The sequence below is a fragment of the Mastacembelus armatus genome, chromosome 6, assembly GCF_900324485.2.
Source record: "Mastacembelus armatus chromosome 6, fMasArm1.2, whole genome shotgun sequence".
NCBI classification, from domain to species: domain Eukaryota; kingdom Metazoa; phylum Chordata; class Actinopteri; order Synbranchiformes; family Mastacembelidae; genus Mastacembelus; species Mastacembelus armatus.
The window spans coordinates 1,274,220-1,292,418 of NC_046638.1; the positions used below are offsets into that span (position 1 = coordinate 1,274,220).

At 44.4% G+C, this 18,199-nt stretch overlaps 2 protein-coding genes across 6 annotated transcripts in view; one reads left to right on the plus strand and one right to left on the minus strand.

Moving 5' to 3' along the window:
- Positions 1-1,511: 1,511 nt before the first annotated feature.
- prr33 (proline rich 33) lies at positions 1,512-10,324 on the plus strand. 2 transcript variants are annotated; one of them, XM_026311324.2, is made up of 3 exons: positions 1,513-1,684; positions 2,074-2,121; positions 5,631-10,324. In XM_026311324.2, exon 3 carries the CDS (start codon positions 5,646-5,648, stop codon positions 8,769-8,771), a length of 3,126 nt encoding a protein of 1,041 aa, XP_026167109.1. In that variant the 5' UTR covers positions 1,513-1,684; positions 2,074-2,121; positions 5,631-5,645; the 3' UTR covers positions 8,772-10,324. The 2 variants fall into 2 exon arrangements, with proteins under 2 accessions (XP_026167110.1, XP_026167109.1); XM_026311325.2 differs by lacking the exon at positions 2,074-2,121 and having other exon boundaries at positions 1,512-1,684.
- Positions 4,605-18,199, minus strand: part of lsp1a (lymphocyte specific protein 1 a) — a 40,573-nt gene continuing 26,978 nt past the window's right edge. For 3 of the 4 annotated variants that reach the window (XM_026311329.2, XM_033325256.1, XM_033325257.1), the window contains 11 exons: positions 17,164-17,521; positions 16,690-16,829; positions 16,361-16,601; positions 15,526-15,663; positions 14,421-14,464; positions 13,466-13,547; positions 12,781-12,918; positions 12,113-12,208; positions 11,129-11,215; positions 10,854-10,962; positions 4,605-5,303 (listed from right to left, as the gene is read on the minus strand). In XM_026311329.2, the coding sequence (XP_026167114.1) occupies positions 5,281-5,303; positions 10,854-10,962; positions 11,129-11,215; positions 12,113-12,208; positions 12,781-12,918; positions 13,466-13,547; positions 14,421-14,464; positions 15,526-15,663; positions 16,361-16,601; positions 16,690-16,829; positions 17,164-17,521 (1,456 nt within the window). In that variant the 3' untranslated portion in view covers positions 4,605-5,280. The remainder of the gene's footprint in view (positions 5,304-10,853; positions 10,963-11,128; positions 11,216-12,112; positions 12,209-12,780; positions 12,919-13,465; positions 13,548-14,420; positions 14,465-15,525; positions 15,664-16,360; positions 16,602-16,689; positions 16,830-17,163; positions 17,522-18,199) is intronic. The other variant, XM_026311331.1, reaches the window with a different exon arrangement.

The window sequence follows — 18,199 nt, forward strand, 5'->3', positions numbered from 1 at the left end:
GGATAGAACAGGAATCATTTTGGGTAAATTAACCAGTGTCTTATTCTGCCAAATGCCAGAAGGGAAAATGATACAACAGTGTTTTATTCCAAACTACAAAAGACCCATAAAACAAAAGGACTCCATGAAGCATCTCAGCACCTCAGTAACCACATTACTATCCTAATTAATGATGCCCTGGACCCCGATCAAAGAATCCTGGAGCCACAACTGAAAAGCCCATAAAGACACTCCTGGAATCCCGACTGAGGCATCTGGAATTCAAACCGACTCGCGGAGCACCCCATCAATAACCCCCGTAATCCCCCAGTGCTTTATAATGTCTTACCAAGATTCCTCCTCAATATGTTTTGGATGCTGCTTTGATATCATTGACTCAGTTCAAATAAAGATGACTTCTAATGAGATATCAGTTTTATGAAGAGCCCAGAACGAGTAATAGTTCTCACTGCCAAAGTACCACTGTAGACGAATTGTCCTTTAGGGACTGATAAAGTCTTCTAGATCTAAATCTGGTTTCTTTTGTATTACAGTTAATTACTAGTGTCAGTGCAGAGTCAGAATATCAGTCTCAGTGACTTATTAATGTCCATGTGAATCCTAATCACAGTCATTCTGATTGCACCTACTGTATTTATACACTTAGTTATCTAAACAATGATGGTTGAGGTTCAGTCCAGTGCAAACTAACTAACGCATTAATGTTTAAATATGGACAAACATTTTCGAGCCTTGCACTTTGTAACCTTCACACAACAGGACATTCTTGACTTGAAGTTGTTGTGGATGTTGACTTGTCAACTTTCTGAGACGTTACTCACGACCTGGCTCCCCCCGGTCTGATGTTGGGATGGTCTGAGAGCACGACCTTTCCAAAGCCTGCAGTTCAGACGCCGTATGCTGGTCCCTTTGAAGAACCTGCAAGAATATTTAGGACTCAGTCAAAGATCCAAAATAAAGATCCACCATCATGAGCTCCTTTACTATCAAAAAACAAACCCACAGCCTCTCTGTTTAGAACTCACCTAACCCTGAACCAAAACATCCTACTAACCCTGACCAACACAGGACCCACACAAGGAAGATCTACTCCCCATCTCTACCAGTGGCCTAAAAGCAGCCATTGCATCAAACTCAATTATCCCTCTGATCCTAATCAGACATAAAAGTGACTTAACCCCAAACCAAAGCAACACCTTAATCTGAACCATCCATCACCTCGTTTTTACTCACCAATTGCAGGTGTCAGGGACCTAATCTTGACCCTAACCCTAACCTCATCATGAAACCCTAAATTAGGACCATTTCTACACACTTTAAGCCATGTGAAATGACACCCTTTGTCATTTTTTGGATTCACTGTGGAGCCCCCTGCTGGATCCCTGGTGCATCTTTAAAGAACCCCTGGGTGGTCCTGGCCACACTTTCCAAGCCCTGTATTGGTGAAACCTTAGGTCCCGTGGCGTGCATGGTGCCTCGCCTCACTCTGCTGTCACAACGACACTGCTGTCACTCTGAGCAGCTCACACTCAGGATTTATTTTTGGACTGCCATGGCGTCTGTTCCTTCCATTTGTAGGAAGGGGGGTCAAGTTGGGCTCAGCATGAACCTGCCGCTCTGACACTCCGGGCTGGGACAAGCAGGCAGCAGCCGGCCGGCCGCCCCCCGAGCAGCAGTCACACAGGTAAACACAGCATGATTCCACCTTTTATTCTCCACAGGGAAGCTGTGAGCAGTGTTAGCAGGGTGGCTACTGTCGAATGCAGAACCCCCCAACCTCAGGAACCAGTGGTTTGACATGTGCTTGGAGAGCTCCAGTTGTTTCATCTCATCTTCAGTGCAAAATTAAAGCATGAGCAGGGCTGAGAGGAGTTTCTGTCTAACACTGTGGCTTGAAAACACACTCTGCCCTGTCATTTCTCTGTCCTGGCTGCAATGAGGCATGAGTGAATGGAGATCATATTTAGCTCTGAGCTGTAATTTTCCTGTTGTGTAATTTTCGGGATGCACGTTGTCCTCTTTAATTTTGACATTTCATATTGAACATGAACCAGTGTTATCTCCTGTTCTAAGGGGAACCTGCCTGAAGCGCTTTGAACATCAGCAACAAGTTTTTACCTGGTAAGTTCATGGTTTTTCCATCTAAACTCAGCGACTGGTGTTTGTGTGAAGCCTCATTACTGCTCTGGACATAAGTGACTTTTTGTGGTGGATTCGTTTACTTAAGGAGGCCATTGTGGAGCAGCTTGGTTTGCATTACACAGCTATTATTACCCTTTCCTCTTTTGAACTTGCAGCCTGAAGGTGCTCCAAATACTGAACCTACCAGAGCCTTAAAAGGAGGAGAGAGCTCTCATGTGTCAGGCAGGCAGCCGGTTCAGGGAGGGCGGTGGGGCAGGGCTTTAAAACACAACCAACTCTGGCCTACATTTCACTGAGGTGACACACATAGTACACTGAGGACATTAAAGAGCTGCTTGCATGATTTCAGTCATCCAAGGAAAACCTCTGGATAAACTTAATTTAAGTTCCAATCGACATCACTAATGTTACGTGACGCTTGTGCGATGCTATTTGTAAAGAACGGACCATTTCGGGACGTTAACAGTTTATCAGTCACTGTACGTGAAATTCTTGCCCTCTCATGTGACTGATATTTCCGAGGCCCTATTGGGACATGATGTCATGAGGTCAGATGTTCTGCATTCACTTTCACCCTTTAGCAGATATATATATATATATATATATATATAAACACATCTATATGTGTGTATTTATATGAAAAGAGACATGAGGGGGTCATGAAGCTGCACATCAGTTGTGCAAATAAAGCTCAGCCTCTAAACTGTGAACTGCACAGATTCAAAATAACCTCTTTTAAAACAAATGCACAAATATTTGCACAATGAATTTATCTGGTCTAAGGGTGAGGGTCCTTATATGGTAACTTCCCTGACTTTGATTTGCAACATAGCAATGAAAATGTTTGAAAAGTAAAAAAAACAAAGTCTTGTATATAATATCCTCCAATAAAGGTGAGTGCCTTATAAAGGGCCCAGGTATTTTAATATACACACTAATATTTATACAGTAGCAAGAATAAGTAAACACGAGTAATGAACATTCCCAGCGCTGGATTTTATTTTGAAGCTGTAGCTGTGGATCAGACGTGCACGGTGCTCAGCAGGACGTTTGGAGCGCTCTTCCTCACAGAGCTGCTTCATATCAGCCATTCCCAGGGCATCTGGTCTGAATGCTCTGCTGGGCTCATGTCTGGGCTCAGGTCTGGGCTCAGGTCTGGGCTGGGCCCTGACGAGTCATTCTGTAGATGGACAAATTGAAATCGTCTCCCTTTATAGACAAATTGTCTGTGGACTGAAAAATATCTGAACTTCTTGAGGTTAATCCTTATCAGCGTTATGCTTCTAACTGTTATTGATCTCTGAGATCTTGTTTCACAGTGACACCAGCAGATGCTTCTTGAGAGCAGCAAACTCAAACTGTCTTTTTCTTTGTTTCTTAATCAAAGTAACTTTTAACCTGCACCTCTAATCTGATTTCACTAGTTTGACTTCAGGTTTGCTAACTCTTGACTGCAGTTATATCTTTTATGTTTTATTTCACAGTTCATATATATATATATATATATATATATATATATATATATATATATATATTTTGTATCAGCATGTCTGCGATGCTGTAACATGACTTTCCTCTTATTTACCTCTGAGGTAAATTTTACACCTGCTGAGCAGAGCAACCGTGAAGCCAAGGTGTGCTGTCTAAAAGAAAAGATGACCAGAAATAAAGACCTGCACTCATAAGAATACACGTAACGACTGCAGTGGATGCAGAAATATAATCCCCTCGTCTGTTCTTCTCTTACATGGAGTTTGTTTCTGGGGCAGCTGAAGCTATATCACACTGCTCTGATTTATTGTTTTGGGGAAAGTGATGCAGTCTGTAAAAAGCCAGGCGTCTTAAAAAAGGGAAGCAGGTGATTGGCTGAGAGCCCCCCCTTCTGCCTTCAAACTAAAATTAGGCAGAGTAAAAGCTTCCAGGGTGAGCTGTGAGGCGGTAACCTCATCCAGGAAGGCCTCGGCTCGATGCTGCTGTTTTTCCAGCCTGTTTCCCACCGTGCAGCACCGACCTGCAGCTTTTATTAACAGCACTCACACAAAAACAGGATGAATCATCCTAAATACATCTGCCTGTGGACTTTAATCACATGTTTGTAACTGCATCAAAACCTCTTAAAACAAATATGTTGAAAGCCAAACACCTTTCACAGACGTACGGGTGCTGGTGAAAATTCAGACGCCAAAATTAATCTAGAAAATCAATAACTTTAGGCCATTTTTTAACGTTTGTTTACTTCTTTTATTGCATTAGTGCGTTCCTCTAACTTGATGCGTTTGTGGTGTAAAGGGGCTGCTAATAAAAAGGTCATATCTAAAAGATGTGCACGCACGATTACGGGCCTGATAATGGCTGATAGGCATTTAATGGGATGAATATTTCTGGTACATAATGTGTTTAAGGCTGCAACAGTTTCACCATTAACAATAAACCAGTGAAATGTACAAAATGGAGGGGATTAGTACTGTAAAAAACAATTTTAATTTATTTAAGAAAGGGATTATAAACACATACAAGCAGAAATCTCAGTAAATGGATATTAAAAGGTGAAAAATATTCGCAGTAGTACAGAGTCGACGCTGAAGGCACCAGTGAGTTTAACTAAAACATACACAGATAGTACATTTTGATTGTAGAGACCAGAAGTCTGTGCGGTTAAGGTTGTTGTGATGTAACAGATACCAGATCCTCCATTTCTGGTGCACGGCTGCACCGAGCGAGCTGAGAGATGATCATCTACACAGTCATTACAGTTTCTGTACGACTCTCACAAAAACTGACTGTTCCAGATTGTTCTTTAGCCAAAGTGAAAGTGCAGAACAGATAATATAATGCAATAATTAAACATAAAGATGTAAACTTGTTCTAGAAAGAGAGAAGTCTGAATTTCCCTACACACCATCACAGAAGGATCATTCACCTAAACACTGAAGTGGAGAAGGAAACAGTCAGATATTGTCATAATAAAAACACAAAGGGAGAAAAGAAAGAGCAGATATAAACATTTGGACTCAGGCTGTTGAGTTTCTATGTCCACTTGAGAAAATGTGATTTATTGTAGATAAATGAAATATCAAGCCTGTAACTATCTTAGAGCTGCTTCTGTTCATGGCCAGCAGGTGAAGAGATGATGCCACCTCAGTAATCATTGTGATATAGACCTGGAAAACAAAGACAAAGCGATGGATGAAGTATGTGTACTAGATATTGTGACCTGTAACGTGATTCATCAGTACCTGGAAGTATCAGGTTTAGGTGGTTAGGGTTAGGAACTAAAAGTACTTTAACTCAAATCTTTTACTAAAACTAACCATTGGTTAAAAAGCGGGTTGTGTGTGTTTCAAACTGATGGTGTGTGTGTTAAAAAAAGCGCCAGGCAGGTGCAGAAACCGAACAAAAGAGGACAAAAAGCATGTACCAGTTATTTATCATTGACAAACGCTCACTATGACTCTTTATTTTCTAAGTTTAATCTTTTTTCGCCACAGGGTACGAAAGTGCTCATGGCTGCCGCTTACAGTGCTGTCACCCAGCCAGGCCTGTTTTCCCACCAATACCCCCCACCCCTGCTGCCCAAGCCTGGAAAGGACAATGCTCGGCTTCAGAAGCTCCTCAAGAGAACCGCCAAGAGAAAGGCCTCCACTCAGGCATCACAGGCAGCCGCACCTTTCCGCTCCAGCCTTTCCCCGGTCAATGAAGCAAGCCCTGACCTCGAGCACAGCGACCACTCCACCCCTCCCCGGACCCCAGAGACACTGCCCAGTGTCTACGGTATCCAGCAGCCTCAACGGTTCTCCATCAGGCCGCCTTATCAACATGTGGCGTCACCTTACCCTCAGCGTGCAGTTTATGGCAAAGCAGCGAGGCTTTCACCTCAGACTGTGGCGATCCAGTCATACTCTTACTCACAGCATGTCACCACAGTTTCTGCAGTATCACCAGCTCTGGAGCACATCGCCCAGCAGGTTGCAACCCACATATCTCTGCCAGCTGAAACCCATGCTAGTCTAAGACCTGTAGCAGCCCCACAGCCAAAACCCTATAGTCCAGGTCTGACTCCATATCCAGCAACAGGAGGCCAAGCTATGACCAGACCTCTCATTGTTTTGACCCAGCTTGTCAAACCCAAAAGTCCACGTCCAACATTCAAAGCAACTGAACACTCAAGATCACCCAAACCGATGTTTGATGTCCCTCAAATTAGACTATACACAGCAAGCACATCATACTATGAAACATCCAGGACCCCACCGGTGCACGACACAGCTGGATTAACCTTTATTGGCAGCACACTGCCTCCAAGTAACATACCAACAGAAACAAAACAAGGTTTAGCTCCAGTGCCTGAGGTCAGAAGAGGTATGACACAAATGGCCCACTCTCCTTTACTGGATGAACATTTCCAGAGAAAAACACTAACTTCAGAAACAAAAAGAACCACTTCACCAACACCAGAGATGCATACAATTATACCTCGCACACCTGAACTCAAAAGGGCCACCCCGACGTCTGAACTCAAAAGGGCCACCCCGACGTCTGACCTCAAACGGGCCACCCCGACGTCTGACCTCAAACGGGCCACCCCGACGTCTGACCTCAAAAGGGCCACCCCGACGTCTGACCTCAAAAGGGCCACCCCGACGTCTGACCTCAAAAGGGCCACCCCGACGTCTGACCTCAAAAGGGCCACCCCGACGTCTGAACTCAAAAGGGCCACCCCGACGTCTGAACTCAAAAGGGCCACCCCGACGTCTGACCTCAAAAGGGCCACCCCGACGTCTGAACTCAAAAGGGCCACCCCGACGTCTGAACTCAGAGTTAAAACACCAACCTATGACATCCAAACATCAAGAACTTCTCCAGGACGGCCTAAAACCTCAGCATACCATGTGACCCGAGCTACAACACCTGTTTTTGAAATATCAAGACCAAATCCTCTCTTGTTTGCAGTGTCACCAATCCCAGTAGAACCAGAGAGGTCAAAAACACCCCAAACGGTTTCTGCTGCTTCCCAAAGTGTGATGTCTGCTGAGCCTAAACCTCCTGAAACAATATTGAATGGAGACATTCGTTCAGATTTGACACCTGCAGCTAAGTCAGTTCAACCAAGTATTACAAAGTCAACATCGGAACCTGATCTGACAAGAGAAAAGATGCCAGCTGCTCCAGTTAGCCCTCAAAGAGCTAAAACTCCAACACTGGAGCCAGCAGTGACCTCTTATGGCTATCGGAGGCCCAAGACTCCAACATACGAGGCCTCCCGACTTATGACCACATCACCTGGGTATAAAAGACCAAAGACACCTACTGGTGTGTCACCTACTTTTCAAAGACCTAGAACTCCAACCCAAATGGCCCACAAGTCAAAGTCTACCTATCGTGGACTGACACCAGCTGAATATGCTGCTTATGGCGGAATCAAAACTTACTCTCCAGCCTTCGGTATTGCAGGTTCTAAGGCGGAAACTCAAGAAGAAGAGATTAAAGTTACAAAAGTGGAATCAGCAGAATACCAAAGTCAAGAACCAGCACTGAAGGCACCTTCTACGACTGATATCACTCAAGTCAAAGAGACCGAGAGAGGTGAGAAGGTCTCTGCCAACCTCTCTATCCCTACAATTGTTGTTTCACAGGCATCTGACACCTCGGGCACAACATTAACACAAGAGACAATTACAGCATCTGGTCAGGTGGGAGTGAAACAAGACAACAAGACAATAATTCAAGCAACACCAAAGACTAAACTTCCAACTGCAGAGGTAAAAACTCCTGAAAATCAAAAGGTGAAAACACCAGTTCAAGAAATCGAACGACCACAGACAAAAACTCCAGAAGCTAAACATCCTCCACCTAAAAGTCCTGACCGGGATCCACTTAAGGCAGTAAGAAAACTTTTAGGCAAAGAGAAGGTCCAGACTGGCGTCTCAGAGCAAAAGGAGCCAGTGAAACCTGCACCTACCACCAAGACTAAAGAGTCTGCTTTATTAGTCGATGCACCTGATGCCAAATCAACAGGAAGTGAAGACAGAAGAAAAGATAAGAAAACACCTCCAGCTGTTAAACCTACACCTGAGAAAAAGGAAAGTGATGAGTCCATCCCAAAGGCCGAGCCCCTTCTTAAAGTCACGCCAAAGCCGAAGGGAGTGAAATCTAAAGTGAGCGGTTGGTCTCGACTCAAGAAGCACATGGTGGTGGAGCAGGAGGAGCCCAAATTTCCAGAGACTGTCTCTGAAAAGGGGCAGGACCAGACAGGGGCTAACGAGAAGGCCAGTGCTCAGGACGAGAAACAAACCAAAGAACCTCCCAAGGCAACGAAGATGTGGGACGCTGTCCTTTTCCAGATGTTTTCCACCAAAGAGAACATCATGCATCAGATCGAATTAAACAAAAACGACAAGGGCAAAAAGGAAGAGCTAAAGGACGAGCAGAAAGAGATACCTTCGTTTGCATACCGGCTGCCTCTGCTGCTTTTTAGCCCCAAGTTTGATGCTAAAAAGCTGAAAGAGGCGGCGTCGAAGTCGGTGCCGAAAATTTCAACCGTGTTTGAAATGGGTCTGATTGGGCGGAAAACTAAAGATGAGGAACCAAAAGACTTTAATAGAACAGCTAAAGGGTTCACCACTACTTAGGCTACGTCTGGTATGAAGTGCCAAAATGAAAAATCAAAAGACGAGTTGAGGATGTATGTTTAATGTACAGCTGCAGGAACCTGGAGTCTTAGTGTGTGTCAGACGAGCGGCGTTTGTAGAAAACTTTACGACGCTTCATGCAGCAGTTGTGTGACTGGTTGTCTGGATGTTGAGAGTGTGTGTGTGTGTGTGTGTGTGTGTGTGTGTGTGTGTGTGTGTGTGCGCGCGCGCACGAGGTGTGTGTGTGGATTAGCTGGAAGGAGCCAGATACATTTGTCTTAAAGTCATTCAGACCTCACATCAAATTAAAGCCTTTGTGTTTTTGAGCTTCTCATTTGTTCCTTTCATCACATTTTTCCAATAAATATAGATTCAGTATAAATACAGACCTTCTCATTTAAAATTGTAGTAACCTGTTTCTGCTGATGAGCTTCTAGTAACTAACTGGTAGATATTTCTTATATGTGTCTTTTTGTTGATTTCTAAAGTTAAGGATGAAAAACTCAATGATTTTAAGACAAATCCTTTGTCTTCTCTCATCCAAAGATCCAGTTCTCTTCAAAATGGTGCTACTTGCCTCAGGGTAAGACCTCTCACTAGTTATTAATGGATGTGAATGTAGAAATTAGTTTTTAGGCTGTGGAGGGTTATATTCTGTCAACGATGATTCTTAAAGTCACAGTGGAATATTTTTAATTAAAACCTGTCGCTTGGACTGGACAACACAGCTATGGATCAATAAAGGAATAGACCGGTCAAAATGTACGGACAGCAGGGAGGGACATTATTAAAGTCTGTGACAGTTTTTTAATTATAGAGACTAGTTTTATGCTATGAAGTGAACATTAAGATGTTTGCATTTGCTTTGCACACACAGTTCACTGTATATTGAACGACAGGCTTAAAAAGCTAAATAAGGAGCGTAGGAAATAAAACAGTTTGAAGAATAAGTCAAATGTTTTTGTTCGATTCATGTTCGTAACGTCAGAGAGTGTTTGTTGGGCTCTTGGTCCACATTGGACCAGGAACACAAGCACTTAATTTAACACCATGTTCTTGAATGTCTCACCTGTAAAATGAAAGGTCAGGTCAGCGAAGCCTGAAAGAGGAAACTGAGCTGTTTTCTTTGGGTCTCTGGCTCAGACCAGAGGACAGGAGGTCCATGCAGACCTGGTGCAGGTAGACTACTGCTTCTAATAGATGCCTATTAAAAATAACTGAACATGAAGAGCTTGGGTTGATTTCACTGTGACTTGAAGACGGCTGCTGAGCTAAAAGCAGGTGAAAGTAGTTAGAGAAGATGACGGACGGAGGGCAGTGGATGGAGAACTGGGGTCAGAGACTGATGTGGATTTATTTTTCTAGTTTGATCCTCAAATCTACTGGGTGACAGTTTTTTAATGTTGTTTCTAATGTGTGTGCTGGAGTTGCTGATTAGCCTAGAGACAGTTTTTAAAAATGTAAAAATATGGAGTGGGTATATTTCCTGTAATTCCCCTCTGAGGGAATCACAACCTGCTGACACTTTCAAAATAAATCTCCTATTGAATTTGTCTGTTTCTTGTGAAGCTGTAATGTCAAACACCAGGATGCCTCATTTGAGATCCATCTAATGTTTATTAGATTCATTTTCCACACTATTAATCCGATAACATGTCAGATGTCAAAAAAAAATGCATTTTCTAATTTCCTTTTCAAAGGAGAAATAAAAACCCAGTCATCAGTGTCAATAACTGGCATTATTTTACCTTTTGTTTACATACGTAGCTTCAGGTGTATCTTAAAGCACTTACTTGTGTTGTGGGTGTATAACCTGCAGTATTTTATGTTTTACTATGTTGCACTGAAACCCTGCACAAAACGTGCTGAACATAAAGTTTGATTCGACGTGAACATTTCGACCACTTTCAGCTTCACCTTCAGTCGATCCCTGACTCACTGGTTTCGAGAAGCTGAAAATCCTGCAGCTGCATGTGTGAAAAGTTACTGTGAACTGTGAAGTACTCAGATCAGAGTATTATCAGCAAAATGTACTTCGTATATCAGAGTAAAAGTACTGAGTACTCCCTCTCAGTGTCTCACCTGACTTTCCGTTTGTGAATTCTCCTTCGGTCTCGTCTTCCACAGGAATCTTCTCATATTTTCCGTGACCAGTGATGACAAATTTGTACTTTTTACCTGCTGCCGAGGCCTGAGGAGAGAAAACACACGTGTGAACATGAAATCAGAACATGCAGGGCAAACCCAGAGATAAAGTCAAGAAACACCAACAGAAATAAAAACAGTTTTTGTTCAGATATTTGCATCAAATATAAAGTAAATGTGCTTGGTAATAAAAGTAAAAGTCATTTCTTCACCTTGGCTCTTTGTCCAGGCCTCCCTGATGAATCTCCAATGATCTCCCACATATTCTTTTTCTGCATCACATCTCCAGGTTTCACATCCTGACAAATCAATCAATGATCAATACAACTGCAGCTTATTAGGAACATCCATCCATCCATCATCTAGACCCCCTTAGTCCTAACCAGGGTCCCAGGGATCTGCTGGAGCCTATCCCAGCTCTCTCTGGGTGAAAGGCAGGGGTCCACCCTGGACAGGTCCCCAGTCCATCACAGGGCCACATAGAGACAAACAACCTCACACACTCACACTCACTCCTATGGGCAATTTAGAGTCACCAATCAACCTGACATACATGTTTTTGGACTGTGGGAGGAAACCAGAGTACCTGGAGAAAACCCACACAAGCACAGGGAGAACATGCAGACTCCACACAGAAAGGCCCCTGATGGGTTTCAAACCAGGAACCTTCTTGCTGTGAGGCAACAGGGCTAATCACTAAACTACTGCGCTGCTAACACCTGCTCCAAAGTCTGCTGTCACCTCAGTTTTTCCATGAGTGGCTGAAATCAAATAGACAGTATTGTTGCACCCAGTCAGTTTATTAGGAACCCCTGTGTCAGACCCAGTCACTGTTTGAGTTGCTGTTGGACTGGACTGTGTTATACTGGACTGTGTTATACTGAGATGGTTCTGTGTAACAACTTTTCTTTGAGATGTGTAATAATCTATCAAGCGAAACATATCTGATGCATTTTCAGATGAAAATAACTGTTTTCATGTTTCAGTGGTTTCTAAACAGGCGTCTCCTTCTCGTCTCAGTGAATTCATGAATCAGAAAAGAAAGATCCTGCAGTTACAGCAGCTGTTGTATCTTCTTTGTCCACACGAGGGAAACCCGAGATAAACTCTGAGTGCTGCACCTGAACGCATCACAGTCACGTCAGTTTCTGCTCTGTCTTTAAAGGAGGCTGAGGTTGGACATGTTTGTGACTTACTGCAGGTCTGCCGCCCGTCGCTCTGCCGCCATCAGAGGGGGCCTTCACCCACTGGGTGATCAGATTGGCCACGCCCACTTTCAGACCCTCAGTGTCCTGGTTCACACAACACAAGAAGATGACGTGTTTTATACTGGTTATACTGAAATATCAGCTGATTTTGGAACAGACACAAGCAGGTGCACCGGCTGGCCGAGTGTGATGACCCTTCCAGATGTGAACATCTGTTTCCTCCTGTGTGTTTGGCTTCACTAATGCTGTGGAGTCAAACACCACGGAGCAGCTCAATGAACTGAGGTTTATTTTGGAAACTGAACACTGAGTTTTACCTTCAGACAGAGAGACGAACGTCTGGACTGTCTCAGCTCAGAGTTCATCATCATGATCATTCAGTTTGTTTACCTCAGAGAACACCAATAAACCAGGTTCTTATTAAACTCCTGAGGGTTTCAGATCGGCTGCCAGGACGCGTGAGGTTGCAGCTGCAGGTTTTTGTTGGTGCAGCTGTGTGTCCTTATTAAAAACAATCACTAAAAACCTGATAGAACATTTAGACCCTCAGTAGTTCAGTAGATGTGACATCTGATTAAAGCCCAGCTTTTTGTTGTATGTTGTTATTTGTAGAGAACTGAATCTGTATCAGTACCAGGCTCCTGACTGTTCCTCACCTTGCAGGTCGGTGTCTTGGTGGGACTCAGGTTCCAGGCTTCTCTGGCTTCAAACAGGTTCTTCTTGGAGGTAACGGCCTCAGGTGAGCTGGGCAGGTCAGTCAGTGATGCCTTCACTGCCCGGGCCTCCTGAGAGTTCTGCACAAGAACCAGCCTGGGTTAGTCTGACGTAGGCTAATCAAAGACACCAAAGCCTCATACACAGTTCTGCTGATTTGAATCGATTCCTCAGGTGCTCCAGTTCTGCTCGTTCATCAGTTCCAATTAGTTTGATTATGTGGTTTCATTTAAATACTGACACCTGATTAATGTAAGTAGGAAGAAGGAGCATCCAGAAACTGGTTTGTGTCACGATGAGCATCTTTAGTTTTAGTCTTTTGCTGCATCTGATGTCCAACCTGTGTTTTGTGCTTCAGAAATGAAAGAGCCTGAATTAAGCTGAGGTCATTCATTGAGCCTGGGAACTGAAGACTCAGACTCTGAAAATAAAGCTCCCTGAACCTCGGGATTCCTGTCGTATATCTGTCAGAGCTGTGAAGTCATCGACCAGGTGCTGCAGCACAGAAAGTGTCAGAGCTGCTCTCTGCCTTTAATCTGGCTCCAAACAATGAATGTGTGTGTGTCTGTGTGTGTGTGTGTGTGTGTGTGTGCGAGGGTGTGTGTGTGTGTGTGTGTGTGTGCAGACCTCCACTGCGTGGGCGTACTGCTCCATCTTGTCGTCGATCTTTGACAACAGGACGAGAGGCTGCGTCTTCTTAAAGCTGTTACTGATTAAAACAGAAACAGGGGAAATTCAGCGACTTGCAACCAGATTAGACACAACATGGACTGAACTCAAATCCTATATAAACTGAATATTATATAATTTACAATGTTTCTGTGGCTGCATCATGTGTTACTGCAGATACTTTTTCTTGTGCATCATTTTAGCTCCAGTTTCACTTAATCCAGTCATTTCTCACCTTTTGGGTCTCGACAAGAATCCTGTCACATCAGACCTGAATCTTTAAGTGTGTTTATTCTCTGTGAATGTTTTTTAGTTTTTTGTTTAATGCAGGCTGACCAGATGTTCTGAGCCCGACACTGACTGTGTGTGTGTGTGGGCCAGTAAATGAAGGTTTGTCTCTGCAGATCCAGGGTTTTATTTTTTATCCAGCTGTCCAAACCTCAGCTCCACCTACTCGCTCAGGATCACATCGGCCTCCTCCCTCACGTCTCTTTGTTTTGCAGCTGCAGAGAGGAGCTCTGCTGCTGGAGGCTGACAGGAAGCCTCATTCATCCTCTGACTCTTTGTCCTGTGCACTGAGATAATTTTATGAGCAGCTGCAACGTGCGACTCCATCAGATCTTTCACTTTTACCTTCAGCGGTAAAGCCCAGGGATATTTCCAACCTGACAGTCGGACTGAGCAGGAGCCCTGAAGCACAACTGTCATGTAGGAGCAGCTTCAGAAATAATCTTATATAAAATAATCTTATTGAACAGCTTTTCATCAGGTTAATTAACTGGTGCTGAAATCAAAACGTGTTGAATTTTGGGGAAAATGTTTCTGAAATGACACAGAATGTTTCTCCCCGAAGGACAGATGCATCACAGTTAGTTAAAGTAAGACTGATCAGGGTATGGATGAGGATAATCACCTTTTCTTCAGCGAGCGGTTCAGAGACTCCGTTCTCTCTGTGATCTGAAAAAGAAGGAAAAGTCTGAGGTCGGTTTTCCTGTGAACGTGGCCTCGGTGCAGAGCTGTGCTAATTACAGCTCAGCTCTGCGATCAGTCACAGACGCCACGACTCGGTCCAGAACAAACAGAGCTGAGTGTGCAGGACTAACAGCTGCACCGCTCGCTCTGCAGCCTGAGCAGAGGATGATGGGAACATCCTTTTCATGTCAGTCTGTACTCTTTTAGGAGAATAACTGTTTTCTAGGTTGTTCTCAGGTCTAGTAAACTACTTTGGTGGATTTTGTACTTTGTTTTAAAACAAAAGTGTCTTAAAACAGAGGCTGGTTTTTGGACTTGGTCTTGCCTGATCTCCTGTGTCTGGTTGATTGGTAAAGTGTCGTGGTCAAGGCTGTGTGGAGGCAAACATGGCAACACCACAACAAACACACAGGTTTTCACTTTTTTCCCCACATTTGTGGTTTGAATCAGTGAATTTTGAATCACACTTTGTCTGAGCAGGTTTTCCAGTTGCTTCGGTCCATGTCACAGTGGATTTACAGCCTGTGAATGTTCAGCTGAGAAAATGAAAAGCTGCCAGAAGAAGATGCAGCGGTGCAGAACACACATGCAGTGTCATGCACATGGACATTTCCCTCACACATCATCTCTGCTCTTTCAAACTGGACTGTAGGGTAACACAACACAGCTGTGTCACACACACACACACACACACACACACAAACACACACCTAGGTATCAGTGAGTGATAACCCATCATGCTTTTCTGGTGCAGCAAGCACACACACACAAACACACACACACACACACACACACACACACACACAGAGAGAACTTACAGGCTGAAACTGAACCTCTCAGCTGTGGAGATAACACAGTTATTCATCGTTAGCTGTTTACTGATCAATCAGTAAGCTGAATATTGGTTTGACTAACTTCATGGATCACCAGGTCAAAGGACAGTTCATCCAGGAAACACTAAAACCTCTCTCTCCCACAGTCCTGTTCACACTTTCAGCTCTTCGTCATCATCATCATCGTCGGGATGGAGTTCAGCTGCTGTTTACCTTGTGTGTGGGAGCTTTGGGACTGAAAGGACTGAACATCTCGTCTCCGTCCACGCTGGACGTGCTCAGGCTCTTCATCCTCTCCGCTGCTTCCATCCTCCTCCTCTCGATGTCCTCCTTCATCCTCCTCCTCTCCTCCTGGAGACACAAACACCGCTCAGCTCCACACGTCCACATCGGCTGCATTAGTTTAAGGAGCCGCTGGCACCAGGACGTGATGTGGGGAAACGTGTCCTACGCTCTGATCACATGTGTACTCTTGTGTACTTTAACAAGGTGTAGTAACTTTACACATCCAGCTGTTGCACAGCAGCAGCACTGTCCTTCACTAGCAGCTGTGTTTCTGACCTGATCAATGTCTGTCCAATATTTACTCTCCTTTAAAGAGCAGTAGGACACAACCTCGTTACCAAGAGGTATTTGTACTTTACTGCATTTTCTATTTCCACTACATCGCAGAAGCAGATATTGTATTTTTTACTGCACTACATCTGTCCAGAGTAAATATAGTACTTATTACTGCTCCACATCTGTCTGACAGCTGCAGTTACTTTGCCAATCCCCTCCCTGTGCAGGTAAAACTCCCAACACATCAGATCTTGTAGAATATGATGAAGTTCTCCACAGTTTATAAAGTACTTCAAACTGGTCCAGTCTTAAACAAATACTGCAGTACAGTTCAACATACAGCAGGAATATTCATCCAGAAACATCAGTTATTACAGTAAAACAATGACAATGAGTACTTTTACTTTGATACTTGAAGTACTGTACACCTCTTCTTGTAGTGGAGTATTTTTACAGTGTGGTACTGCTGAACATTTTTTTTGGTCACCTCCTCTTTGGCCAGACGCTGCTGCTCCTCCTCCACCCTCCGTCGTTCCTCATCCTCCCGGAGTCGCCGTCTCTCCTCCCTCCTCCGTTTCAGCTCCTCCAGCTCCTGCTCAGCCTCCGCCTGCCGGTGTCTCAGCTGCTCCAGCTCCTGGCTCTCCTTCACCTGGAGGCTCCGTCGGATCTTCTCCAGACGCTGCTCCGTCTCCAGGATGGCCTCCGCCTCCTCCGGCTCCATGGCTCTGCTACAGAATCAGATGCACATATTCCTGGCTGATGAAAGTTAAATAATCGCCTGAGCAACATGAACCGTGACTGAAACACGGGACAGACCTGGTGGATTTTCTGGTCTTGCCGATGTGAGATGTCAGCTCCGTGTCGGCCGTGTCTCCGTTAGAGCTGCTGTGCTTTGGCTCCTGCTGAAGGAAAACCTTGGATGTGTAGGAGACTTTAACTTCTTTTCTTGTCTCCACCTGCACATGAAGGATTGAACGACATGTTGTATTATATCGTTATATTAGTGGGAATTCACTCTGTTATTTCGAGTCAATTATTTGAATCTGTCCTTTTTACCTGAACTTTGATTTGACCTGAGACACAAATAGTTGGAATAATCTGACAACAGACGTTTCCTGAACTTTACGTTTGACTTATAATTTATTTGCCTTTAATTATTTGGACTCTGACCTGGATCTGTCTCAAATCACTGGATTCACCCTGTATTAGTTGGACTCGTCTCCAGTAGTTTAAAATGTGAGTCTGTCTTTTCTAAAGTGATCCAAACCTTTACAACAGCAGAATCCATACCTCTGGTTTAGGCCTCTGAACCTCCTCCCTCCTCCTGGTCATCACCTCCTCTTTCTTCTCCTTTTCCCTCCTCTCCTCCTCCTCACGTTCCTTCCTCCTCTCCACCTCCATCCTGGCACTATCTCTCTCCTCCTCCGCCTCCTGTCTCTGGAGTAGGACTGAGGAGGTGACGGAGGCCTGGAAGCTCTTCACAGGTACATGTCTGTTCATCCTGCCCTCCTCTTCATCCCCGTCCTCCTCACCTCCCTGGCTGAGCTTCTGCAGGTGCTGCTGCCGCTGTCTCTGCCTGCGCTGAGTCCAGTCACTGAAGCCCTCGTCCTCCTCCAGAGAAGCGTTCGGCTTCATGTCGCGGTCGTACCTGCGGACCAGCAGACGCAGGACGGGTTAAAAGACCCACTTTCCAACCATGTTCAACAAAAATCCAACAGTGACTTTTGCATCATCAGCTTTATAGCCTGCAGCAGGAAGCTAAGTATATTCAACAGGGAGTGTTTATAGCATTTGGTGTATAACCAATAAGAAAACAATAAAACAAAACCAGACAACACAGAACTCCAGAATCTAAACTGGAAAAACAGAGAAACAGGTTTTGAAACTGAACCTTGTCCTCATGCTGTTTTGTACACAGGCCTGTGTGTGTTTCATAAATATTCCTGTTGCTGATCCAAGCTCCAACTGGTCTCAGATTCTTAAATGAATGTGGCTCCTGCAGCAAAACACGCTCCCCCACATGATGTGTCGGACCGTGCAGACTGTACACATGAGCCGTGCACAACTACTCCCTGCAGTTCCTGTTTATGTTGAAGTTAGTACGCTGAGACTGTTCGACTGTTTGAGCACCTGGTGATTCAGTCCGTTTGATGGTTTCCTAAAGAAAATATCTTTAATTTGTGGGTTTCACTCTTAAAGGCTTTAGCACAGGGTCACTAGTCCTGGGTTAAGTCTCTGTTCCTGACAGCAGGCCTGACGTGTTCTGCTGGAGAATGTTTCACTTTCTGCCCATCCACAGGCATTAAGTGATTTTAGAAACGAGGCT